Source organism: Doryrhamphus excisus, linkage group LG4 (genome assembly GCF_037039965.1).
Source record: "Doryrhamphus excisus strain RoL-2023G ecotype Guam linkage group LG4, RoL_Dexc_Guam_v1.1, whole genome shotgun sequence".
Lineage (NCBI taxonomy): Eukaryota > Metazoa > Chordata > Actinopteri > Syngnathiformes > Syngnathidae > Doryrhamphus > Doryrhamphus excisus.
The window spans coordinates 6011137-6036809 of NC_136360.1; the positions used below are offsets into that span (position 1 = coordinate 6011137).

General features: G+C 42.5%; 1 protein-coding gene across 4 annotated transcripts; it reads right to left on the reverse strand.

The window, feature by feature from the left end:
* Positions 1-174: 174 nt before the first annotated feature.
* abl2 (c-abl oncogene 2, non-receptor tyrosine kinase) lies at positions 175-25617 on the reverse strand. 4 transcript variants are annotated; one of them, XM_058073504.2, is made up of 11 exons: positions 24939-25617; positions 13035-13196; positions 10433-10728; positions 10040-10312; positions 8981-9065; positions 8528-8705; positions 8261-8445; positions 8026-8178; positions 7838-7927; positions 7119-7301; positions 175-5393 (listed from the first exon to the last, which is right to left on the reverse strand). In XM_058073504.2, exons 1-11 carry the CDS (start codon positions 25153-25155, stop codon positions 3640-3642), a joined length of 3576 nt encoding a protein of 1191 aa, XP_057929487.2. In that variant the 5' UTR covers positions 25156-25617; the 3' UTR covers positions 175-3639. The 4 variants fall into 4 exon arrangements, with proteins under 4 accessions (XP_057929487.2, XP_057929486.2, XP_057929490.2 ...); XM_058073503.2 differs by having other exon boundaries at positions 13035-13199; positions 24939-25616; XM_058073507.2 differs by lacking the exon at positions 24939-25617 and adding an exon at positions 13362-13529.
* Positions 25618-25673: the final 56 nt, after the last annotated feature.

Sequence of the window (25673 nt, forward strand, 5' to 3'; positions counted from 1 at the left end):
CACTTAAGTCAGATATTAATATAGTTTTTATTATTCTAAATTCTTACTTATGTGACATACAACTTTGTAACTGTTACATACTACTTTGTAACTGGTTTAATACTAAAGTTTAATCATTTAACTTATTTAGCTTAACAAAGCCAATGAAATATGCAAAGGAATACAATAGTCATCAACATCTTTATTTACAATAGACTCAACACTGACGAGCAAAACTTCACAGTAAAATGTGAGCTTCAAATAAAAAAAACATATATAGGTTGCACAATATAAAGTTAAACATGTTTTTTTTTGTTAAATTCATTTGTAGATTCAGATATTCCATTATGACATGTCAGATTTCATTGTATTTAAACCACTTTGGTATAGTGACGTGTGCAAAAGTGTGGGGGAAAAAAATGCAGGTAATGAAATTTCAGATATGAAACAGCAAAACCGGAGCTCAATTTATTCAAAGGCCATGTATTTATTATCACATCACTGTATGTGAAAGGTGCCAAACATCTTTATCTCAATCTTTGATAAGGCTTTAATTCAAGAGATGATCACAAATAGGTTGAAATGATTAATTTCAGACAGCACAAATGCTCAGGACTCAGTTATAATGAAAGTTATGGCATAGCAAAGGAAATATGGCACATGACATGCTGTGGATTCTTGCAAGTTTTCTCACAAAAGGCACTGATAATCACTGAAAAACATTTGAGACTCACAGTATGTGTGAATATATGGACACAGTGTTCCCATATGCACATTTGTGTAGATACACCATATTGCCTGAGGCCGTATCCAGTGTATATTAAGCTGTGTGTGTGTGTGTGTGTGTGTGTGCATAAATGCACAATACTTGCAAAATGTGCTCAATAAAACAGAGCAGGTTGAGCTTGTCTATAGTGTGACTGAAAGTTCAGTGACGGATGTAAAAAATAAAAGTAATGGCACCTTGAGAGATGAGATATTCACTGCTGACGAATAGAACTGAAGAATACATTCAGGAAGCAGATATTCAGATGGATAGGCCTCAGTCTAAAACTCTTTTTGTGGCTACACATAAATTATTTAATATGAAATAAAAACAAGTATTTACATAAGTATTTTCCAAAATAGCTCTGTGCTTTTAATTAAAAAAAACAATAATTTAAAATTCAAGTTCATACATTAACATTCTAGAAATCATTTTTCTTTGAATCAAACATGTACAATTTGCGTATGTGCTAATGACATACTGCAGTTTGCCTAAAGAGAGGCCATGTACTGTGCGATTAGCGTGTTTAAGCTGGGTTTCATACACTGAAGCCATGCGAGGCACGGAGGCCACAAGGCTATACACTTGAGTCCTGCACTGTCCATAGCAGAGCAAGTACACATGGAAGGAAAGCGGTCCTCCAATGCCTGCTCTTACAGTACGTGCGCTACCCTGTGCTTCTGTTGAGTCTCTTTTTGCCATGCGAGGATAAAGTGTTGTGCGAATGGATTTCCTCAATATAAATACTGAAATGCTATAAGGACTTGGCAAGTGTGAAATTCATTCAAGGAAACAAAAAGCTGTGCATATAAAAACAATGTGGGGAAATAAAAATTGGTAAATATTTGCTTATATTCTCTGTTTTTACATTTTCAATTGAGTTGGTATTATGGCATCACTTGTGTTTTTGTATGATAAAAAAATGCATAGATGTAGACAACCAGAACATATACCACCGGATATCTTGTACATTTAAATATCAAGTGAATGAAAAATTACAGGGGAAAAAAATGAACTGACAATTTTTGGCCCACATTGAGATATCAAGTCGTATTTCAAGCTAGAGATGCGCTTAATAATTGATTACAAGATTGATTGTATGTTGTGATGTATGCATGTTTAAATAAAACTAAACCATTACCATTGCTGATTAAAGGGGGCCTATTATGCTAATTTTCAGCGCTTTGTCTCGAGTTGTGGCCTCCTATAGAGCAGCTGCACAGGATAACTCACACACAGAAAGCTTTCTAGAGCTTCCAGATTCTGCATCTCTTTCTGCAGTGTTGCCATGGACTTTCTACTATCGACCATAACGGTCTGTTTAATTCACACCACCCCGCCCCTCTAGGTACAGTCACTCCGCTGTGATTGGTCACACTCCCAAGCGCTCCCGGGAACTTTTGCATACTAGGTCCATGTTTACTGAGGGCAATCTGCAGCCCATGTAAGGTAGTCCGGTAGAACGTCAATAGAAGGTGTCATAAAAGTTTAAAAAGCATAATAGGTCCCCTTTAATCATTTCATGAAACAATTGAAGCAAAACAGCGTTCACTACTTGGCTATAACCAGCAGGAGTAGTGTTTATTCTGTTTTAGCTAGTCTCGTCAATGCAACATTGGCAAGAAAACAGGAGTTCAGAACCTTTCTCCAACCCCATCATTTAAAAATTATACTTAATTGAACAGTAATCAACCCGAATTCAATTCCACCCTCGGCCATCTCTGTGTGGAGTTTGCATGTTGTCCCCGTGCATGCGTGGATTTTCTCCCACATTCCAAAAACATGCTAGGTTAATTGGCGACTCCAAATTGTCCATAGGTATGAATGCGAGTGCCAATGGTTGTTTGTCTATATGTGCCCTGTGATTGGCTGGCAACCAGTCGAGGGTGTACCCCGCCTCTTGCCCAAAGACAGCTGGGATAGGCTCCAGCACCCCCGGGACCCTTGTGAGGAAAAGCGTTACAAAATGAATGAATGAATCCCTTAAGTGAGCCATAAAATGTAGTCAAATACCCATCCCTAACATAAACGCCCATAAGGCGAACATGTTTCAAATAAAACTGTGGCCGCAATTCCTGTTGACTAAAACTGATGTGTGTTTTGTTTAACATCACTACCTCAAATCGGCTACTTAGTTAAGATGGCTTTCAGAAAATCCTTATGGTCCCTCAGTTGCTCTACAGTCAGCAAAATGCTCAGAGAAACACAGTGCACCCGACCGATGAATCACACACACACACACACGGAACATGTAGCTTGGCAGAAGGAGAGAAATGTGGGTCTGGTATTGTCAGTAAGGCTGAGCACAACAAACAGACACATACACAAGCAGAGTGAGTGTTGACTTCAGCGACAATGTGTGCTGGTGACACACTTGACATTCATTTCACGAGCGCCTGGAAAACATTTAACCAGATTTAGTTTGGCTTAAGCAGTCCCCTATATGTACAACAGACATGTCCATACTGGCGTTTTAGGCTTGTAAACAATAAAAAGATTTTGTAGTGATTTCTCTGAGGTACTTTACACATATTGTTCTCATGTTATTACCACACCCTCCCAAAGCTACCGCATTGACCCGAATATGTGTTTTGTTAGTTTTGAAAACAATCTGAAAATGAGAAATTGTCTTATAGTTGTGGTCTGGAGAATTATGCAAAACAACTGAATTATTGTAGCACATTTTCTCTTATCTCTTTGTCACTTCTACACACTCTTTGCTCTAGTCTTGGCTCGGTTCACATTCATGGTGCTAAGAAATATGATTAATAATGTGATGAATGAAACATCATTAATAAAAAAAATAATCTGCCATATTATAGTGAGTCATTTTATATTTGGGTCAATACGGTATTAAAGGAATCAGAAAGAGAATCTTGCTGTGTTAGTGTCAGCTACCTCTGGACTACATCGCTAATCTCTTTGATACAGCTGTGCAGGTTATCTAATACGGCATTGGCCCCCACGCAGCTCAGCCCCCCACCTCCTCCCGAGGATGAGGCCCTCAGTTCTTGCAGACTGAGCTCAAGCTTCCCTACTGCTTCCCGGAAGGCAAACTTGTTCCTCATCTGGGGGATGCAGTCCACGTAACCAGAGCAGTAGTCCAGCAGCTGGTGGCCAGCGTCCAGGACTTGGCTGCTGGAGGGGCTTTCGGGGCTGCTGTGGAGGACGTTGCTCAAGCAATCAGCGCACTCCAGTAAGGCCTCACGGCTCACGCGCTCCAGTGGCACTCTTTCTGACTGCTGCCTGGTTCTCCGTAGTCCCACTTTGGAGTGTGAGGAGGAGGTGGTGCTGGGTGATCCGTTGGCCATTTTAGTGGGAGTTGTGTTTGCAGGGCAGGAAGCAGGAGGCACTTGCGGTGGTGGAACTGTTGGTCTACACATGGTTACTCCTCCTGACAACCGCCCTGATTTATGACTTTTTAATGCATCTCCGTTGACTTCAACTGGCGTGGCTCCTACCTGCTCCTCTCCCTCACTGCTGTACGAGTGCTGCATGCTGCGTAAGGTCGGCGGAGGCGGTGGGGCACACTTGGGTTTGACAAGCCGTGGCCTGTCCCGGTCCGCTTGGTGCTCGGACAGCAGTTTAAAGCGGTTCCCCTGAGAGTCCAACCCGACGAGGTGCACGTCTCCTGGGCTGTTCTTCAACGTGGGGGATATAAGAACTGGAACTTTGTGGTTGTGAGTTTGTGGACCTGCAGCAGCTGAAGCAGAAGTCTTGGAAGGGGATGACCAGCTTTGCTGTACACCCTCCTCTCTGGCCCGAGACACGCCGTCCGATTCCCCGACTTCCCCACCCACCCCCGTGGCCCTCCCTTCTGCAGCAGTGCTTCGGGGTAGCAGCTTGGCTTTGGGTCTTTCCCTGATCTGTGCGGTCCCCTCATCCATCCTCCTGAGCAGTGTTTCAGTGGGCCGTGTGGTCCCATTCTCCGGCTGGGAGGTTGTGGAGGCAGTCCTCTCCAGAGGGGTTTTAGCACTGCGGTTCCTGGGTAAAGTCAGAGCAATACGCTCCAGGTCCGGCAGCCCAGATGACATTGAGGAGGTAGAATTGGACCTAGGTAAAGGTTTAGGCCCTCCCACCATGGATCCACCATCCCCTGAGCAGACCGCCTTTCCTGTCCGTAGCCCGAGTGTCTTTTTGATAAGCCTGGGGGTAAAAAACCCAGCGAGTCCTCCCCAGCTGCTGCCGCTTGTTACCTGTGAAACAAATCCTCCACCAGAAGGCTTCTGTCCAAATGCAGCTCCACAACAGCGTGACTGAACCTGGGCGGGCTCGCCATGGGAATGAGAGGGAGATGCGGAGAAGCCCCCTAAACTGTCCGACTGTGGGAGCGGAGGAGGAGCGCTGAAATCAGCAGTAGGCTCATATTTCTTGTGGGGTTGCGTCTCCATCTCTCGAAAAGAACTGCTCCTTTTGGGAGGCGTTGGGAGATTCTGTTGATGCTGGGAGGATGGTGAGCAGGAAGACGACGATGACTTCTTCTTTATGAAGGAGCTGAAGAAGCTGGTCTTGCGGTCTCGTGTGAACGTCCCCATGTCCAGTGTGTCCTCTAAAAGGCTGCTGGGGGACTTATCGCGTGGCTGCTGTTTTCTGGGCAGAGCAGGGGAGCTGCTTGAACGTCCATCACCTCCCGACAAAGAAGTCCAGCCTAAGTGGAAGAGAAAAAGATCAATTAAAACAATTAAAGTAAGAGATTTTAAAGTATAAAAGAGTGAGCCTCTTTTTAGAGAGGAAAATACTGTTGGGGGCTCCACCTTCTCTGACAAAAGCGGCGTTTTCTGCTCATGTCAGACAGTTTCCTCTCTCATCATAAAACTCAGTGAATTAACATACATCCATTTTCTATAACACTTATCATTAGGGTTGCGAGGGTAAGCTGGAGTCTATCCCAGCTGTCTTTGGGCGAGAGGAGGGGTACACTCTAGACTGGTCGCCAGCCAATTGCAGGGCACATATAGACATGTCTATGTACAATTTAGAGTTGCCAATTAACCTTTTTTTTTTAACCCATTTTTGGAATGAGTGAGGAAACCGGAGTACCAGAGAAAACCCATGCACGACAGGGAAAACTCCACAGATCTCCACAGACCACAGATCATTCCCAATGAACCCACTACAAGTAGCTACAGACTACTCCAGCACCCTAAAAAGCTGCTTTTGACCTTGATTAAAGACTACATAATACGGGATGAAGACAAAGTCCATGCAAGTCATGCACTCCCTCACCATCTAAGTGAATTTGGACAGGCATTGCACTTGTGCAAGATGCAATATAAATATTGTTTGGATGAATTAAAATTATATAAAAATAATATTTAAAAAAAACATGGTATGACAGTATGCAATTGTATGAGAAAGTTTTTGTTTACTATTGCATTGCATATATTTTTCACCAGTGACTTTTGTTGTACTGCATGCTCACAAACACTTTGACTGGATTCAAGGGTTGGGGGTGTACTGTTTCTGTTTATTGTGTTAGTCAAATGAATGCTTTGTGTGTTGATGGGCCAGCAAAAGGGGGGGTCTGTGAAGTGGCCAGGTACAAACACAGAACGAGGACAAAAACAAGCATGAAGGGCAAACCTTGTTCACATCACAGACAAAGACACTTAAACATTTTATTATCAACAACAACAAAAAATAAAGTACACAGACTAACACAAATAGGAGTTGCTCTGACTTGGGAATATTTGATTGAAAAAAAACAATAGAATCTTTATTTTACCTTACATCACAATGGCCTATGTTGTCTATTTTAATGCTGCTACTGCTGGTAGCTTTTAGTGTTTTTATCTGCATATACTGTGTATAGTACAGATATAACTATCTACTTAAATACTCAGACAGAGATCAATTGGAGCTAAATAAGCCACATGAATTAGCAATGAAACAATTTAGAATGTACGAGGGAACTCAACTGATTAGTGCTATTTGGGGATCTTGTATCTTACGGGTTTTATAACTATAAAATAATTGTAGACTCCTGGGTTTAAATGCACGCAGCATCTTCTTCACGCAGAATATTACTGACTTTTATGGCTGGCAGATTTACTTCCTGCCATTAAAACTTCAGCACAGGAAGTGAAGTGGGTCAAAATCTGTTTCTAGTTTGCGTATATTGTTTATTAAGAAGCTGCTAGAGTTGTATCTTTAGTGAAGTCATTTTTGTTTCTCAGTTAATAAATGCTTATGCCGAACTACCTAGGACAAAAAAAAGGTCATTCCATTAGGAAAATGACAGCCCTTCTCCTCAGGCGACGGGCTTGACGACGCTGCAGCTGGCTCTTCGAATCAAGGCCACTTGGGACACCTGTAGGGTTGTAACGAGGTGCATCTAATCCCTTGGAGGAGAGGTAGGCGTTTCTAGCCGTACCTGAGGGACTGTGAGTGCCGTGGTCTGTCCGTCCGTCCAGTCCACCCTCGATGTTCTCCTTGTTTTCCGTGTGCTTGAGAAGTGCACGGGATTTGGAAGGTAACAGGGGCGTGTCATGGCTGAACGAGTGAAGTGGAGCGCTGCGACCGGACGAGGCTGTCTTGCAGAGCTCTTCTGCCACTTCTACAAAGAAAAATGAGAAAAAAATATTTTTATTTTTAGCAGGCAGTTGATTGAAAACTGCATTCATAGTCATTAATATCTTTGTCAGCTATTCAAAAACTTAAGACCACAGCCTCTAAAAGCCAAAATCTGTGAAACACGTAGGATTCCATGTTATTTCCAAATAATAACAATAACTCTCCTCATGGCTAAGATGGCAAAAAAAGTTTGCCATCTTAGAACATGGTAGGACGGTATATAATGTATGTATAAAAGGAGGGCCTCTTAACACACCATTACCATCGTAAGACAGTCATTGTGAATTTCTTCAAAAAATCCTGAGGGTTATGAAACAAAAAAGTCAAGTGGCAGTGGCCGAAGTATTACATTTGCGATCCTTGACCAAAATAAAGACCAAAACTGGTGCTTGCTGGACTCCCCGCTTCTTCCAGGAACATCACCTGAAGCTATGGTCTTAAACATGATCAGCTGATGAGATTATTTCTGTTAAATTTTAGATTCGACACATTTGCACAAGTCTCTTCTTGTTTCTTTACCTTCTGAGATGCTGGAGTCATGGAACATTGTTTCAAAAGCTTGGTGGATCTCTGCAAAAGACGGCCTGTCTAAAGGACTCCATTGCCAGCCTAGCGGGAACAAAGTAGAGTTGATGTATATAAAACACTGATTGCATTAACATCATAAACTGAAGGACTCATGTTGCTCTGGAAAGATGCCAACTCACACGCTCTCATAAGCTCATAGACCTTTGGTGGGCATCCCTCGGGCTGTTCCATGCGGTAACCCTTCTCCAGAAGGTCATAGACCTGAGACAAATCAATGCCTGGGTACGGAGACATACCGTAGGTGGCAATCTCCCATAGCAGGACCCCAAAAGCTGTCGGACAAACACAGTGTTGGTTAGCAACCATGACTGCGGTGGTACTACTGTGTATAAATGAATGAGATGTGTTACTCACCCCAGACGTCAGATTTGATGGAGAAGGTGTTGTAAGCAAGGCTCTCAGGCGCGGTCCATTTAATGGGGAATTTGGCCCCAGCATGTGCAGTGTAGGTGTCGCCAGTCATCAACCTGCTCAGACCAAAGTCTGCCACCTTAACAACATGATTCTCCCCGACCAGGCAGTTCCTCGCCGCCAGATCCCTGTCAAGGAAAGGAGATGTTAGAGTACTTTGAATAAAAGCACAAAAAGATGGCAGCTGAATTTCTCCCCACCCTCACTCACCTGTGGATGAAATTCTTTTTCTCCAAGTATTCCATTGCAGAGGAGATCTGCGTGGCCATGTAGAGCAGAACCACAGCATTCACCTCCTCCTTGTCACAGTCTCTCAAGTAGTCCAGAAGGTTGCCGTGTGGCATGTACTCTGTCACGATGTAAAACGGAGGCTCCAATGTGCACACACCTGTCAGAGAGGCAACTTTATTAAAAAAGTCCCATTATGCAACATTGACGTTTTAATTATTTTTCCAACAATAATGTGACTTTTTGGAGTGGAGTTGGTTATCGTTTGGATATTATCTGATATCAGTGCCAAACACTTAAACAATTTTAACACAGAATAATGGAAGAGTAATAAATTGACCCATTTGAAATTAAATTCACAACAAATTGTCATGCTTGAGGCTTGTTACAAATAGTATACAGTGGCCCGAATTTATAAGGGGCGGGGTTACAGACCTAAAAGCTGAACAAGGTTTGGATGTTTGACCTCCTTCATGACAGCAGCCTCTTTCAGAAATTCCTCAACTTCCATGGTGTCCTCCTGTCATAAAAAAAGAGAAATTCAATCATCATCATAAAGAAGCAAACCAAATAATTTCAATTTATATGCAATGCCACAGTCCACCTGCAGATGGCGACCTACTTCCATGATTCCACCCATGTTTCATCATTGCCAGATTGCAAAGCACAGTGGTCCTCAGGTTACATACATATAACCTTTCTAGAATTTGGTGTCTGTTGAGTTTTGATGTAAATCGGATATTAGAGCTAAATTATACCTAAATTAACTCCTATGTCACTCACATGGTACACAGAACACATTAAGGCATACATTACTGTAATAAAACACTAAATGCAAGAATGAAATGATACAGTAATAAAACAAAGTCAAAGCACTGGCAACCTTTCCATCTTAATATTAAGACCACTGCACTGCTTATACTGATATTACTGCCACTTTCAGAGGATCAGCAACCTCTCAGTTATATGTGCTGTAGTGTTAAAGAATTCTGGAATTTCCGAGTGCCTGTGAACATGGCAGGCAAATTATTAATGTGTATGGGAAGAGGAGGAAGGTATTGGTGTTTCATCTCTAGAGGGCTCTAATAATGTTAAAAGAACATATTCAGAAGATCGTAAACAAGTAGGACTCCTACTTGCTGAGAAATGCACTAATAAAACGAGGGATTACTTTGCATATGAAGTCCTTTTTTAGCCTTTTTACAAAATGTAAAAATACATAAAAAGTGTTTTGATTTTCAGTATGTGGCCATCGGTGGAATAAGATTGGATTGTAACACCCTGGTTAAAACGGAACCATCATCTGTAATGATGTTTGTGACTGAAAAGTACAGCCAATTTTGAGCATAGGGTAGTCTTCTGCACTGCAAGTACCTCATCATTGACTCCAGTGTTTATGGATCGAAAGTTTGAATTTATGGAACATGTACGTAACCACAACATGCCAAAACTCGGAACACCATCACCTGAAGACCACCTATACATGCAACACACCTTGAGTGTCTTGACCGCCACTGTGAGGTTGTATTTCTTCCACACGCCGACGTAAACCTCGCCGTACTGGCCACCTCCCAGCTTGTGCTTCATGGTGATGTCGGTGCGCTCCATCTCCCACTTGTCGTGAATGGGCGACACGCCGTACACAGTGGGCTTGTTGCACTTGGGCGCCGGGTAGTGTAGTGTGGTGACCAGGCCGTCGGCTACCGTGGAATGGTGGTGGACCAGCTCAGCCAGGGTGGCAAAGCGGCTCTCAGATGTCACATATACCTTGATGGGAGAAAGAGTATGGAGATGTTGAAAATGATTCCAGGCTTCAGTATTTCACAGTATTGTATAGGACTAGTATTAATACAATAAAAGGGTAGCTCAAAGAACAAGCAACTCTACCTTGCCATCCGAGGAAGTGTTGATCCGGTAGTGGTAGACTCTCCCCTCATAGCGGAGGGAAATGGACAGCTGTCCGGGACTGCTCTCGCTTTCCCGAACAAGGAAGCTGCCATTGATGAGGGACGACAGCAAGTACTCGGCGGCACTGCGCGACACGGGTCCGTGGTACCAGCTATGTTTCTCCAGACTGTTGACAGGTGTAATGTAGTTGGATGGGACCCAACCCTGGCCGTTCTTAGAGCGAACCTCGCTCCACTCTCCATTCTGGTTGTATCCCAACACGCACAGCTTCTCGCCTAGATAAGAGACACAGGAAGGAAATGATCAAGGCTCCATGTAAATTTAAAAGACAATTTAAAGTGTGAAGGCTTCACCTCACCACATAAACACTAAAAACCCTATCTGTCTATGTACTGTTAAAAGTTAAAATGTTAATTGCAGGATGTGCTGCTGATTCAGTCTCAACTATTCAGTGGCCTGAAGAACAACAACAAGATGGGAAGTTGAGCTACATTCACACTTCCGCTACGGCTCAGCATTACTATGTTAAAGGCAGCACTGCAATTGAAATAGGAGTTCAGAACATTCAACGAATGTACTCCCTATGATACAATATTCACTTTGCTATAAAAAATACATGTATTACTAGGAAGAACAAATCAACCCACATAGAAATATTACTCCCTGGCAGCAGTAATGATAAAAAAACTAATTCCTTTTTTAGCTTCATATCATTAGATTAGAATGTTGGCGAGGATGTCTTGGTGACACAGCACAAACAAAGAGGGAAGGTATGGACATCTTGTGAGTCTTGCTGAACCACATCAAAAAGCTGTGCATCAATAAGAAAGCGATGCCGCCATGCGAGAGCCGGGCAAAGGCAGACATGTTGTGACTCGGTGTCTCGTCTCTGTCTGTCTGTATCTTGACGTCAATGCTGTGAGATGTTAGGCAGAGAGAGAGAGGCGCTTGGTTTTTTTTCGAAACTGGAGGAGTGATTCAGTAGCACAGCACTGCCTGTACCTCATTATCTGGCAAATCTAGAATGCAGAAAGTTAGCAACCTACTCTGTGGTAGAGGTTAAGCCTTTACTAACCGTATAGGCAATATTTTAATGACATTCCTGACATCTGAAGTGTAGAAATAAATTCACAAATGTGAAAATAATACACTAACTTAACTTCATTGAGGGAGTGGCTAAAGGAGTGTTCAGTTGGTACATCACCTCTAAAAAATTGTCACATTCATTGCCATTGCAAACTAAAGAAGTTCATCACACTGTTTCTCTAATTATTACGGAGAATCTCAGCATCCGGTCCAGTCCGACTGTCCAGTGAGTCACAGTATAAATGACGCATCATTACACATTGAAGCTACCTAAGCATCTGGGAAATGACGGTCCAGCCAAAAAACAAAAATAGGCATAGAAGTGGCATAGAAAATGAATGGCGGTTATATTGGTTAACATTTGTGTATTAATCCGTGGTATACATATATTATCCAATCCCCTCAATGACATGACATTGCATTAACATGACATATAAATATATAAATAAGCTTTCAGAAACTCCACCCTGCCCCATACAATTTAGTATTAGAGAAACTTGTAATACCACTGTCACTATAACTGAGACTGCTAAAAAGCCAATAAAAGTAGTGTACTATAATCAGACTACTTATCCAGGCCGCTATTCAACAGTTTCCTCTGCACAACTGGAAACACTGACTGCACCCCTTTGCCTTTTGCCTGCCGAGGAGGATATGATGACTCCTGAGCAGCTAATTCCTGTTTGTGGTCAACTACTTCTTGCTGGGACTACCCACCTGTTATGGTTGAAACTAAATTCCAAATTGCCACATCGCCGTGGTACCACAAACACGAAGCTATGAACATGTGAGTATGAAAATACTTTTTTGTAAACTAAGTCACATAAAACCCGATACAAAGCTCTATTGACACACAACATTCTAATGGCATTACTGTACATGAAACGGCTCTCCTCAGTGACGACAACCTGTCAATCAATGGCCTGGCCTGAAGGAGTGTCTGTTGTGTAAGTCGGCATGCAGTTCAGTTGCAACACGTGTGCTTCTGTTGAAGGTGTAGAAAGCAATGCATTAACAACACCACCATGTAACCAAGCAACTGTTCCGACTGCCTGATGATGCAGACATGATACCTACGTATTCTGTAGGGCATGATCCAGCCTGCAATGACCCCATGCTGAATGTGATAGCAGCCATGAGATAACATGGACACTTCATTGAGTGACAACTGAAACAATAATTCAGGCTTAATAATAATAATAATAGAATAATGCCCCATTATGATCGATGCTGTCTGAGAGGTGTTCATTTAACAATGTAACATTGTGGTTTTAGTTTTTAGGTGGTGTGAAAGGAAAAACAGTGAGATGTTGTGTGCTTTGACACCAATCTACAACCATACAAATAAACATGTTGCGACAGTATTAACGCTCTTCTAAACAGCATTTACATTGGCTGTCAGAGTGTGCAGGTTTAATGAAGTCATTCAAATACCTTTCTTATTAATAGATTAAAAATCAATATTACTCATCATTTAAGACTGTCCACTATTTACCTTTGGTGATGCTGAGCGTGTTGTCCCCACTGGCAACAAAGTCATAAAGTGCAACAAACAGGTTGGGGTCGCTCTCAGCCGCTCCCAGCAGGTTCTCCTTGGAGCTCCAGCGTACCGCCTCTGTCAGGGCCGCAGAGTCCAGGCCGAACGGCCGGTGGAGAGCTTCTGGAAAAAAAGGGAGAGCCAAAAAGAGAACGAGAGAAAAGAAGACGATAAATGAAACATCAAGCAAGCCACCATGAGAGATCTTTACTGCAGATGGACATATGCAATGTCTGAAGAAACATCCTGATGAGAACCTGAATCTAAACTGTCCTTCTCGTCTACCTGTTTGTCCAGGTTCAGGTCTCTGCCTAAAGCCAGTGTGGAAGTGTTGGCCGCTCAGGGCCGTCCATTCTTCTTCAAAACTATTTGCCTGCAGGCACCTCAAAAGCATTACTTTTACCAAATGATTCCTTTCAGACACTAAGATCAGTTATGACCTGAGCTGGGAGAGTTTTCTATGTGTTTATTTAAAGAGCACAAAGAGGGAGGGGTACATTTTAGTGACGCCACCTGACAAAGGTGCAGTGTTAATCCTTGCTACACAACACACACGCCCACAGAGACTGACAACCGATTGATGAACCAGCATATGAGTAGCCAGGATGAACAACTCTCTGCAGCTGCTGCCAAAGTCAAACTGCATGCCTGGACAGCTGCTGTGGGAGTGGGAGAGGAGGGTGATGAAATAGAGCGACTGATGATGGAGCGCACACTCCGCAGTGCGAGCTGCTTTAATTCCATAGAAATGTTGTGCAACCTGCAACCTTTGTTTTGTATTGCAGAGTGGACACTCAATATAAATCTAATTTGGATTTTTTTAAGAATAGTCAGTCCCAGTTTCCTTGTGGAGACCTGCCACGATCAGATTTGACGCTACCTACTTGCCCACGCTCATAGGCACATTATAATTGGACTGTCTATGTTACAACGCTGTACAGACTTGCAATAAATTTGGTGTCTTGGCAGACAGTTGCAGTCTCTTTAACATGCATAGTTTCATTGGGAAGCCAGAATGGTTAGTGTCCATACATTCTTCTATGCACATATACACAGACACAATATTACTTCAAGCCTGTAAAAATGACCTCTGCCTACACACGACAATGAATCATCTTGTGTGTCCACAGTGTCAAAACAAACAAACAAAAAGCCCACCTTTGTTTTGGACAAGCATGCATTGCAGCGCAGCACTGGCTGTGACCTGGCTGAGCCACAGCTCCCAGTACATCTTCGGCTCCACTATGGAGCTCTATGAGTCCGACACTCTGTAGACTTCTTGATCCGTCAATTGATGCAAGCCTCAACAAAACTAAAATAGCGCAATTGCTTATTCACTATCTCACCCAGTCACCAGACAACGGAGTTAAAAAATACACAAACTAATCCTCTAGTTGAGAATCCACGAGAATATTCCGATGGACTGCAGAGATAGTCATGACGGAGGGCTTCCTGCGATGTACTACACTGTGAACGGGATGGCAAAGGGTAGGAGGCGCCTAGACATGTGCTTAGGCAGAGGTTTGGGGGTGAGGTCAGAGTTTATGGGATGGTAGGAAAGCTGAGGGAGAGGGGTAATGTGTGTACAAACGTGTGAATGTGTGTGTGTGAGGCCTGGACCAGAGCTGTAGTCAACAGCAGATGGCTGGTCTTGTTCTCCTGGGAGTGTGTGTGCAACTGCTAGCGATGCTGAGCCAACTGTCATAGCTGCTCCTCTTACATTGCTGCATATCACATCACTCTCCTCCAAGAACGTTTTCTAATGACAGGACACATTAGTGAAGGTGTGTCCTGTCCTAATTACATCAATCATGAAGCTACATTAATAACATTACTTTTTTTTTAATTTAGATAGCCGGTTGCCTTTCTGCTTGGCCCAAACGCAGTAGCATTTGATTGAGTGAGCAGTTGGTCTACATGCTGCATGTCGTGTGGCTGTCTGATAGCCGTGCATGTGCATACTGTGGAGTGTATCACATGTGCAGTCTGAAGAAATGCTTTGTTTTGAGTGGACCAGAAGGGGTCTTTGCAAGTCTCTCCCACCACCCCCAAGACAGCCGGGACAGAGGTGACCCTGATCCCAGGGCAAATACGCATACCAGGACCCTGCCTCTATTCAGCAGCTGTTTATATGACCGATGAGAGATTTACACTTCCTTATGTGTTCATCTTTCGCTTGGCCAAAGCACCTTGAGGTAAATGATAATACTAATAAACTAGCTAATGTTTGTTGATGATCACAATGCTTATCTTAATTGTCTATAATATGAGATAGTCAAGACCTAAAATTATCTATTGATCTATCGATAATGACCAAAGTGACCTCAAATATAAATGGTGGAGCATGTGTTTAGCATTCCGACCCATAGCTACAAAGTTCTGGGTTTGAATCTCAATCTGTATTTGTAGAGAGTGCATGCTGTCTCAGACCAACCCATGAAAATGTTGCATAATCCTGCAACCAAACACTCAGCCATTAAAACAAGATGCAATACCATCTTTCATAACGTCAAACAAGCAACAACAAAAATATTATATGACACTGTATATCAGAGGCCCATGGCTGAAAAGGTAAGCGTTTATTTTTAACTGGCAGTGAACAAAACACAGTAGCATGACACTCGGAATAACTCCGCAGTGCACACTGTGATGCTGGTGCAGACAAAAGATGGTGGCTGGCTCGCTGCCTGCAGGAAGCCCCAAACCCAAGCCCAACTTGAGACAATGATCCCCACATGGACAAGACATTACATAAGCTATATCGGGCTAAAGCCCGTCCTGTGGTAGACGGACAGGAGTCTGATTGTTACAAGCAGGCGAGGCTAAAGCCTGATAAATGAGGCTGCGGTGGTCATAATTAGTCCTTCTTCTGTAAGTCAACTACATTCACAGAGCATAAACAGTACCAGACACTCAAGTATTACTAGTTGTACATGTATATTCAAGTGGAATTTCTATACTAGTGTCCCTTAAGATCTACTATAAAAATGTTTGGTGGAATGCGAGGGGCGTCAGCACTTTTGTGAGATACAGTATCTTCAAATCAAATCAAAATTACAGTGCCTCTTCTTTGCTGAGTGTGCGCCACAACATCCATTCATCAGCAGTGGAATTTTTCCCATACGCTTTAACAAGAATCCACACAGGCACTTGCCTTTTGTACACAGTGGAGTCATGTCAACCCAATTCCTCATTTCTCCCCTCAAACAAACTTCCACCTTTCACACATGTTGGTGTTGAAATCAATTTGAGCAATTAGACTTGCTGGAAAATGTCGGCCCCCAAGAAATCTGTTTATTTTTTGGCCAAATTATTATTTTTTTTCCATTTACATTTTTTGGAATTTCACTTCACCATTTACACTTATTTTACCAGTGTGTGCATTTTGAGTAAATGAAATGTCCATCATTAAATGCAAAAATTCTTACATTTATTGACTAAATGGTGCAACTGAAACATGAGACCTTGTGAGGGAATTTTTCCATCTACTCATGCATGTGCGACCAGATAAAAATTGACGACAGTTTGTCAGTCTAAGCCTATGTTTGACTCCCAATCTTTGTTTACACATTTTGCCTGGCTCCACTGTCTCTCTGGTGGCAACTAGCTATAACATATAGTCTCTGATCCACAGACTTTTTACATTTTGTCTTTGAAACAAACACACAATGGGCTTTGTTCGGAGCTTATGCTGTCCCACAGGTAAGCTACAATAGCTGTCATGTTCATGGGTACGTGCCAGGCGTTAACCTTGCTCTCTTGTCACCATTGTAATAATTATGTCTTGTCTTGTACAGAAGTCATTGCCAGTGTGAGAATATTTGAAGCATAAACTGTTTCATTGATGTTCCGTTATCATTAAAGTTTGAATGACAGCTGTGTTTAGTAGCCTTTGACTGCAAAACAAATAAGCTTCTAAGGCAAAGGGGGGGGAGGGGCGTTCACATACCCTTTAATAGACAATGTTTTATCATTCATAGTTCATATTGTATATCACACATGTATATCATACATGTTAGCAGTAGGAGTACGTTCGGTGGGATATGGAAGCACATTTTTCCTTTATACGTTGACTATATATGTATGTTGTACCGCAGTAGGAGTTGGTGATGGAAAATAGTGCTTAATTTCTCTGATATGCTACAAAACTCCAGACAGAAGATGTTGGATGGCAGAGGAATCTCAGAGAGGCACATGCAGCTTAAGTGTCTATGTTGAAAAAAAGATGCGTGAATGCATAAATGTAGTTATAGATGTGCATGCTTGTCCAGAGGAAGTGTGTGTGTGTGTGTGTGTGTATTATGTGTAAATTCCAAGCCAACTCTCCAGTCTGCAACACAGAAGATAAGCAGCAGTGATACTGGCAACAGCATAGGACTGATCCTGGAAGCCAATCAATGTTTAACAGGCTTGGCAGCAGTGACTTGCCCTCTCTCTAACATTCCCCCCCGCAGCTAAGCTTCATAGTGAAACCGCTACTTAACCAAGAGCTGCTGCAGCAATTTGGCTAGACGTCTCCTCAAAGTTGAAAACATTTTGTGTTCTTCGGATAACAGATGCATGGAGAGGATTCACCATTTGTACAGCCAACTTCACTGCTTTGATTAACACCCTCTCAATAATTTAAGCTGAACGAGAATCAAGGCAATGGACGAAGAGTTTTTTTTGTTTTGGGGCGGGGGGAGTGGACTAAAAAAGCTTGGTTGTTAGCCAATGCAAAAGCTCAAGGATGCAGCAAAAGCTCAAAATGTGCATCATCCATGAATAACTTCTTCATAGCTAGCCAATTATAATTTCAATACATGCAGCATGTTACTGAGAGTGAAACCACAGTGGCCATGGCTCCTCCTGGTGGTTGACTGACCAACCCGTTTTGAAATCTCGTTTCTAAAAGCCTATCATCACCACTAATGTGTCTGAATGTAGGATATCGTGTACATTGTGTTGTGGCCGCTGTGCGACTTGCTGTGGTTGTTAGGGCTTTTAGCACACAGTCAAATGAAAAGTGGATTTGCGTCTAATCCAATTTCACCCTTGATGCAAATCAGCTTAGTTCCGTGGATCCTGGATGAAGGCATTCTCATCTGAGCAGAACCTAAAAGTGCTGCGTTAAGGCATTCTAAAATTCCGCCTCTAATTTAGTTAGGGTGAATATTAGCTAGTTGTTGAAAAAATACAGTCCAATTACAAGTTATATATTTGATCATTTTTTGTGGACATAAATGCTAAAGGCATGAGAAAGTTGTGATAGAATTTTCCAATTTACCGTATACGCCGTAATTATATCAGGGGAAGTGATTTACTTTAATGGCAAATAGAATGGGTTGGTAATTGGAAGCAGGCAATAACTGAAGCAAGGCTGTTATTTCTGAAATGTGAAAACTCATTACATACAGTAGAGAAGAGATTTAGCGACGTGGTCGCTACATTTAGCAAGTTAGGGTGCGTATGTACATTAGCGGTCAAAGTTTTTAGAAGAATACATTTTTACATATTAGGATGGTCTGTCTCTCTTTCATTGTTAAGTCCCTTTTTCTTGCCGTTTTGGTAGCACCAAATTACTCGGTTGAGTATAGTGCTGTTGAAACACCGCTCTTATTTTGAAGGACGGTCACAGAAGTGTGTTCCATGTGTATTTCCGGCTAAGACGAGCTGCAATAAAAAATAAAACGTGCTTCTTGTATTTTTTTTCCCTCCGATATAGCACGTCGTCATCTGGCATCGTCAAACGTTTCTTACATTAAAGTCTTAAAAAAACAATGCTGTGAAAAGATATATACACTCATCTACACACACAACTACGCATGCTAAACTAAGCTCACCCCGGCTCGCTTCCATTCACACTTTGTGAGAGGAGGAGGATGAATGAATATGGCGAGTTTTAACTAGCCATAGGCTAGCCATGTTAGACACACTGTTTCGGGAAAAAGCATCACAAAGCGTTTTAAAAACTCCTTATGTGTAACATGAGACAATATTTTAACATTAATTTTCAGAAAAGTACAATGAAAAAGTATGACTGGACAAACTTTTTAATTCAAGAGTCAAAAAAGTAAAAAAAAAAAAACACTAAAAACCACTAGCCATTTTCCACAATTCCTTCGCCAACACCCCGCGAGTCTCTCTGCCTCTTATGTTGTTGCTCACGTGCCACCCCCAGCCCGAGGCAAATTTGCCTCGGCTTGTGTGCCCGACTCCCCACCACCACACAGCAGTCCAGTCCCTTGCAACCTGCCAGCAACAGTGCACCTCCTGACGCTGCGCCACACGGCCAAGATCCACCGGCAAACCCGAGCAAAAGCGGCAAGATTGACCACCTTTAACCTGAAAGCTGCATCACATCCACGTCTCCATGATGAAAAAAATGACTGCTCCAAAGCACACGAGATGTCTCGAGACCAGAATGCAACCACAAATTCGCTGGATCATATATAAGCCACACCCACAAAACTCCCTGGGGGTGTTTTTTGATAATCACAACTTAATACTGGAAGAAGACAGCAGTATGACAAAAATGTTAGAATTTTTTTTCATTGTTCCCTACATCAAGAGGTTGCCTACAGCCACAGCTGTCAATGCCAATGTTTTTTTTTTAACCCAGTGACGTCAATATTGCACTCCAACCAATATAACCAAAGGGTGTGAATCAGCATTGTTGTGTTCCATTGACCGTCTCAGTCTCTTGCTCTCTCTGGTCCTGCCTGCTGAGGTAATGTTTAGCTGCGGCTCAGAGATGTTGAATTAATAATGTGCTGAGAGGAACTGCTGCACACCTGAGTTAGCCACAGGAAATGACTCACCTTGTCATAAGCAGAGAACCGAGAGGAAGTGAAAATCTAAGTCCGCGTTTTCATAACCACAGGGCACAGCAGTCGGCTATTCACTAGGGATGCACAGTATTTTTTTTTCCAAGTGATGAAGCCACAGATAACAAGAGTCATACAGCAAGACTGCTACAGATAACTTTTTGTATCTACTATTTTTGAAATTTTGATTTTTATTCATGGCATTTCAGGTGGCTGCTGGGTTTGGTGTGTAAATAAAAATAAAAATTGAAACTATGCAAAGAAACTTTAGACTCTTCTTTCATCAGAACAAAAAGAGCTTGTTTCTAGCCTTTTTTGGGTCTTTAGAAATCAGCAGTCGAACATAAAGAGGTTTCAGCAACGCAACACAAAAAAATAGAGAAACACAAAAAATAGAGAAAATTAGTCTTTTCTGCAGAGAAGCAAATTCAGGCAGAATGGTGAATTGTCAATAGTTTTTGTTTTAGTGCCACCTCGAACATCTGTACAGTTGTTGACTTCTATGAAACAACAAAACAACACAGGAAAAAAAGATTTTGATGGCCAAATACATAACTACATTTATTCACAGATTTAGAACGTAATCCAAAATAATTATCCATTTACAGACGTTTACATGTGTTTAAACTATTTACAGATGTGTATGTGCACACACACAAACTATTTATAGACGAACAACAACGGCGTCATCAACCTCATCCCCGTCCTTCGCGTTTGTGACAAATCCATAGCCAGACAAACTCTGAACTGTTGGCCCGACAAAATACTTCCCCATTTATGCATACGAACGTTCCTTCTCGCCACAATGACATTTCCATCCATCCAATTCTTTAATGTCGCTTATCCTCACGAGGGTCGCGGGTATGCTGGAGCCTATCCCAGCTGTCAGCGAGAGGCGGGGTACAACCTGGACTGGTCAACAGTGACATTTCATTCACAATATTTCACTTCACATGAGATTCCACATTTAACAGTAAATTCAGTATATATTGGCAAATTATGCGATTCCGTGAAAAATTATCACTCACCCCAACCTGCAGCACCATATGGATAGTTTTCTTTAAATTTTTGTTTATGGAGCTATTTTTTTATGTTAACAAATTCATATTTATTGGTATGAAATCAAAATTCCCCATATTATACACCGCTACTACTCACACCAATGAGCCAACAGACATACCCCGTTAACTGTTCATTTTGTTTGATTCTGAAAACCACTTCAAATGAGAGCACGTACATGCAAGATGCACCAGGACATTTACAGAGATACGCAGCAACACATATGCATGACCTCAACAGACAACCATGCATTCCTCATAGACTGGCACCATTCAATTATGTTCTGAGGAGGCATCATTTGATTCTACACAACATTGCACTGCTTACACGAGTGTGCTTTTTTTTTCCCTCCCATTTTTTGTCGAGAGCTGATATCTTACTGAAACGTAACTATGTTGTACTGCTGATTACTAAAGACCAGAAAAAGGTAGTAACAAACATTTTTTCTGATGAAAGATGAGTCTATATATATATATATATATATATATATATACCACGCCTACACAGCCCATGAACAAAATATTCTGTGCGCCTTGAAATATCAGTCAAAACATCAAAAAAAAAGCCGGGCGGCTTTTGAAAAAAAGGCTGGGATTGAATTAAAATTAGTTAAAAATAAACAAACAGTGGATTACATGCCCATTCTATAGCTGTTTTTTCTGGACTAAATTGCTTGGTGGAAATGTCCAATCAGATTGCTATGCAACATCAGAACTCCATTTGGTCTCCAGTAGATCCTCATCCATTTGGTGCCTTCCCGTCCAATAGATGGCACATGGAAGTTTAAAATGACCTTTTATACGGATAGTTCAGATTTTTTGACATAACGTTATATGGAAGTTATGTAGTGTAGTGCATCAGCGGCGACTACTTCATCTTGTGAGCCGAGTTCTGATCAGTTTTCGGGGTTGGGGAAAGTAGTTCCGGCTAGTTGGCAGCATCACTCTCAGAGGGCGCCTCCCTCTGTAGACAGAGGCAGCTGAATGAATCATTTCAGCGTCCCATCAGCTAAGATGGGGAGGAATGAGTGAGGGATACAGAGAGAGATGACCAAGAGATGAGTGCACCGGAGACAACAAATATAATACACACGTTGCTCTCTAGGGAGAGAACGATAAACGAACAAACCTGTTTTTCCTCTCAGTGAGACAAAAATAAGTATCATTCCTATCAGACAAATTTAAGATCAAAAATGCACTTTGATAGTGAAAGCCTCTCTCAGTGGAGTGGCAGTATGACGGTACCATGGATTCTATAAAAAGGACACTCAGCATCAGAAAACAGAACACTTGGGAAGTGAGTCGTGCTGCACTTAGTAGGTCTCTGCCACTTCGCTTCGTTTGGAAATAAAACAGAGCTGGCGAATCCTATCCATTCACTAAAGCATCCTTGTCCACTGCAGTGGTAGTTAGGACTTCATTCAGTCATATAAAAGTGAAAGAGAGACCCGGCCAAGGAGGAGTAATGCTGGACCATTCCCTGACGAAGGGACAAATGTGCTTTTCTACAAGGCTTAGAAAGTTGACAGCAAGAATAAAAAGCATTGAAACTAATGTTACTCTCAGGTTAAAAATAATTACATTTGTGCACATACGTGCACGCATCATTATTACTCCACACATTCCCAGTTAATCAAAACAAGAAAAAGAGCATCCTTAATCAAGAAAAATTAGCTCTACTGAAATCCCTGAGGTCATACAATTTGGAATATGACCAAAAATATGCCCGTCAGACTGAAGCACCGTTATGCATAACATGACCGCAAGCCTCCCAAAATCTAAGAGAGCATCAGTGGATTAACTCGGGGTGTATGAATAGATAGATTTGGCACTTTGCCTTCATGAGAAATCCACATTTCCAGCAGCTCAGCAAAAATGTCATAAGAAACTTAACGTAATCCACTTAAAAATAAAAACAACAAAAGGAAGACAAGAGAGATGAGAAAAAATAGAACATTGAATAATATTAATAGAATAATAAATAAATCAATATGGAACATATTACTTCAAATTTGTAGTGCAATAACACATGTCGATCTTTGGGGGTTTGCCAGTCGATCCCGAAAATATTAGGAAAAATTAATGCATTATTGCATCTGCGCCCTCTCCTTCCCGGAGAGTGACATGCAAACCATCACACATCTGCAATGTGAACCGTAGTTGATGACAGCATGTCATGACGGCTCATCTTTCATTCTCATGGCTGCTGGCTTTTCTGGCATCTTTGTTTGCACACTTTGCCTATCACTCAGCCTCACTGGCAGCAGCTCGCTAGCCAGCTAGCTAGTTTTCTGCCTAGCCTCTGGTCTTCTCTGGAGGAGATAATTCCATGTAAAAACATATCTAATCATTTAATATATCCATCCATTTTCTATACTGCTTATCTTCACTAGGGTTGTGCGGGTATGCTGGAGCCTATCCCAGCTGTCTTCGGGTGAGAGGCAGGGTACACTCTGCACTGGTCGCCAGCCAATCACAGGGCACATATAGACAAACAACCACTCACACTCACATTCATACCTATGGACAATTTGGTGTTACCAAACATGTTTTTGGAATGTGGAAGGAAACCGGAGTACCCGGAGAAAACCCACACATGCACAGGGAAAACGTGCAAAACTCCATGCAGGTCTTCCCAATCCCCTGACTGTGTGGCCCACATGCTAACCACTTAACCACAATCTTTACTGAAGTCATGAATCCACATGGTTACTTTGGTATGTCAAATGCCGAACACTGGTCCGTGTGTGTGTGTGTGTGTGTGTGTCTCCTCCATGAACCCTGGCGAGCATGTGCTGGGGTACTACCTCTAAATTTCCAATCATTTGCCATGTCATTAAAAAAAACATTTCTACAGCTGGAATATGTGCAGATTCTGGAAGATCTGGAAAGCTTTCTGTGTGGGTTTTCGTGTGTAGCTGCTTTATAGGAGTACATAGAAAGGGACGAAAATTAGCATAATAGGCCCCCTTCAACTTATTTGGGTGTCGAAAACTGATTAACTGAATTATCAGTGTTTTCTACGGGAAAGAAATGTTCAAGTTTTCATATGATTTGGTTTTGGACCGACCCTTTGGCACAGATTAATCACGAAAACTGAGGTGTAGTCTTATTATTTTCGAGCTGCATGTTGGAATTTGAGACTCTTTTCAAATTTTCCAGTGGTGTGAATAGTTATTTGTCTATATGGTAACCAGTCCAGGGTGTACCCCACCTCTCACCCGAATGACCTGACATAGGTTCCGGCACACCTGTGACTCTCTAGTGAGGACAAGCGGTAAAGAGATCTGGTCATTGCTAAAACATGTTAAGATGCATCAACCAGTCAGAGCCCTCAGATATTTACTAGGCTCCATTGGCAGACAGTATTATCTCTGAGGAAATTAAGAAAAGTAGCAATGTCACTAATCTTCCACGAAGGAGGGCAAATCTTAAGATATTAAAACATAATCTTGAGTGCATGAGCGTAATCATGCAATGACAGAAGGTGACCTAAATTATTCACAAAAGATTCCCCCAGTGGATCACTGAGATTGCTGAGTGTGCTGTAACAGTAGACCTGATGAGACAGGATGCAAGTGAGCATGACAAAACAACTCGCTATTGTAACTATGGTGAGTTAATGGACTGGAATTGCAGCTAAATTTCCGGAGGCGAAATATCATTGTTTACTAAAGCGACAATCAGATGCGGATAGCTGAGAGGAAAATCGTAACCAGCCGACTGGTGGCCCTTCGGCTATGAAAAGTGGGCTTCCTCCATAACACGGTCTGCATTTTGGCATCGTTTGATAGCATGCAGCACAAACTGAATATCACTGATCAGTGTTATAGATAAAAATAGAAGTATAGCCAACATTTACAATAGGAACAAAAGCACAGAAAATAGGTGCAGGCTCATGTTGGTTGCTGAGGCGATTTCCGCTAACTAGCCAATGCTAATAAGCTGCAACAGATATTAAAACACCACCACATTCCATACATCATTAATAATGTTACCTGAATGCTTGGTGAATATATTAATTGACGGATCAGGCACATTGATAGCAGCTGTCCTGCCTGGCGGTGTACCGGTGTTACTGCCGGCTTCTCGGGGTCTCCTCCCAGCGACGCTTCCCCGGTTCCCCTTCCCTTGGTGTGGTTGGGACGCGTGGGGCTGTGGCGGTTGGAGTCCGGTCGATGCGCCTTCACCGACGCGGCCTACCTGCTGTCCCATCCCGGTAGTTTGGAGTTCGTAAGGACGTTCGCGACGAAGCGAGCAAACCCTCCTGGTTCACATTCCCATAAGCTGTAGCCGCCGAAGCTCCGAATTGCGTTCCTGTTCTTCCCCCTCCTTCGTGCTCTTCTCCCCGCTATTCCCTATTAGCTCGCTTGGCTAACCAAGCTAGCTAATGTTGGTGGCGATAAGAAATCCACCCTTCTATACTTAAAGTAACGGCCCAAGTAGCTTGACAGCCACCCAGTTCCCTCCGACGGAAAATATATGTTACCAAAGTACGAAAACGAACAAGCGAGAGTTGCGGAAATGTGGCGCTTTTTCAAAAGGCTGTTGCCGTTGTCCGGCTGCTGCGCGCCCCCTCTGACGCCGCCATCTTTACCGCACAACAGAGGATGTGTTGCAGAAGGCGGCGGGGGGTTGGTCGATCCCCCAAGTCACCGTCCTCCACCTCTCCTCTGCTTGAGTCCCCTCCAAAAGCGGGATCGTGCAAGCCGCGCACGACGCCCTCCAGGCGC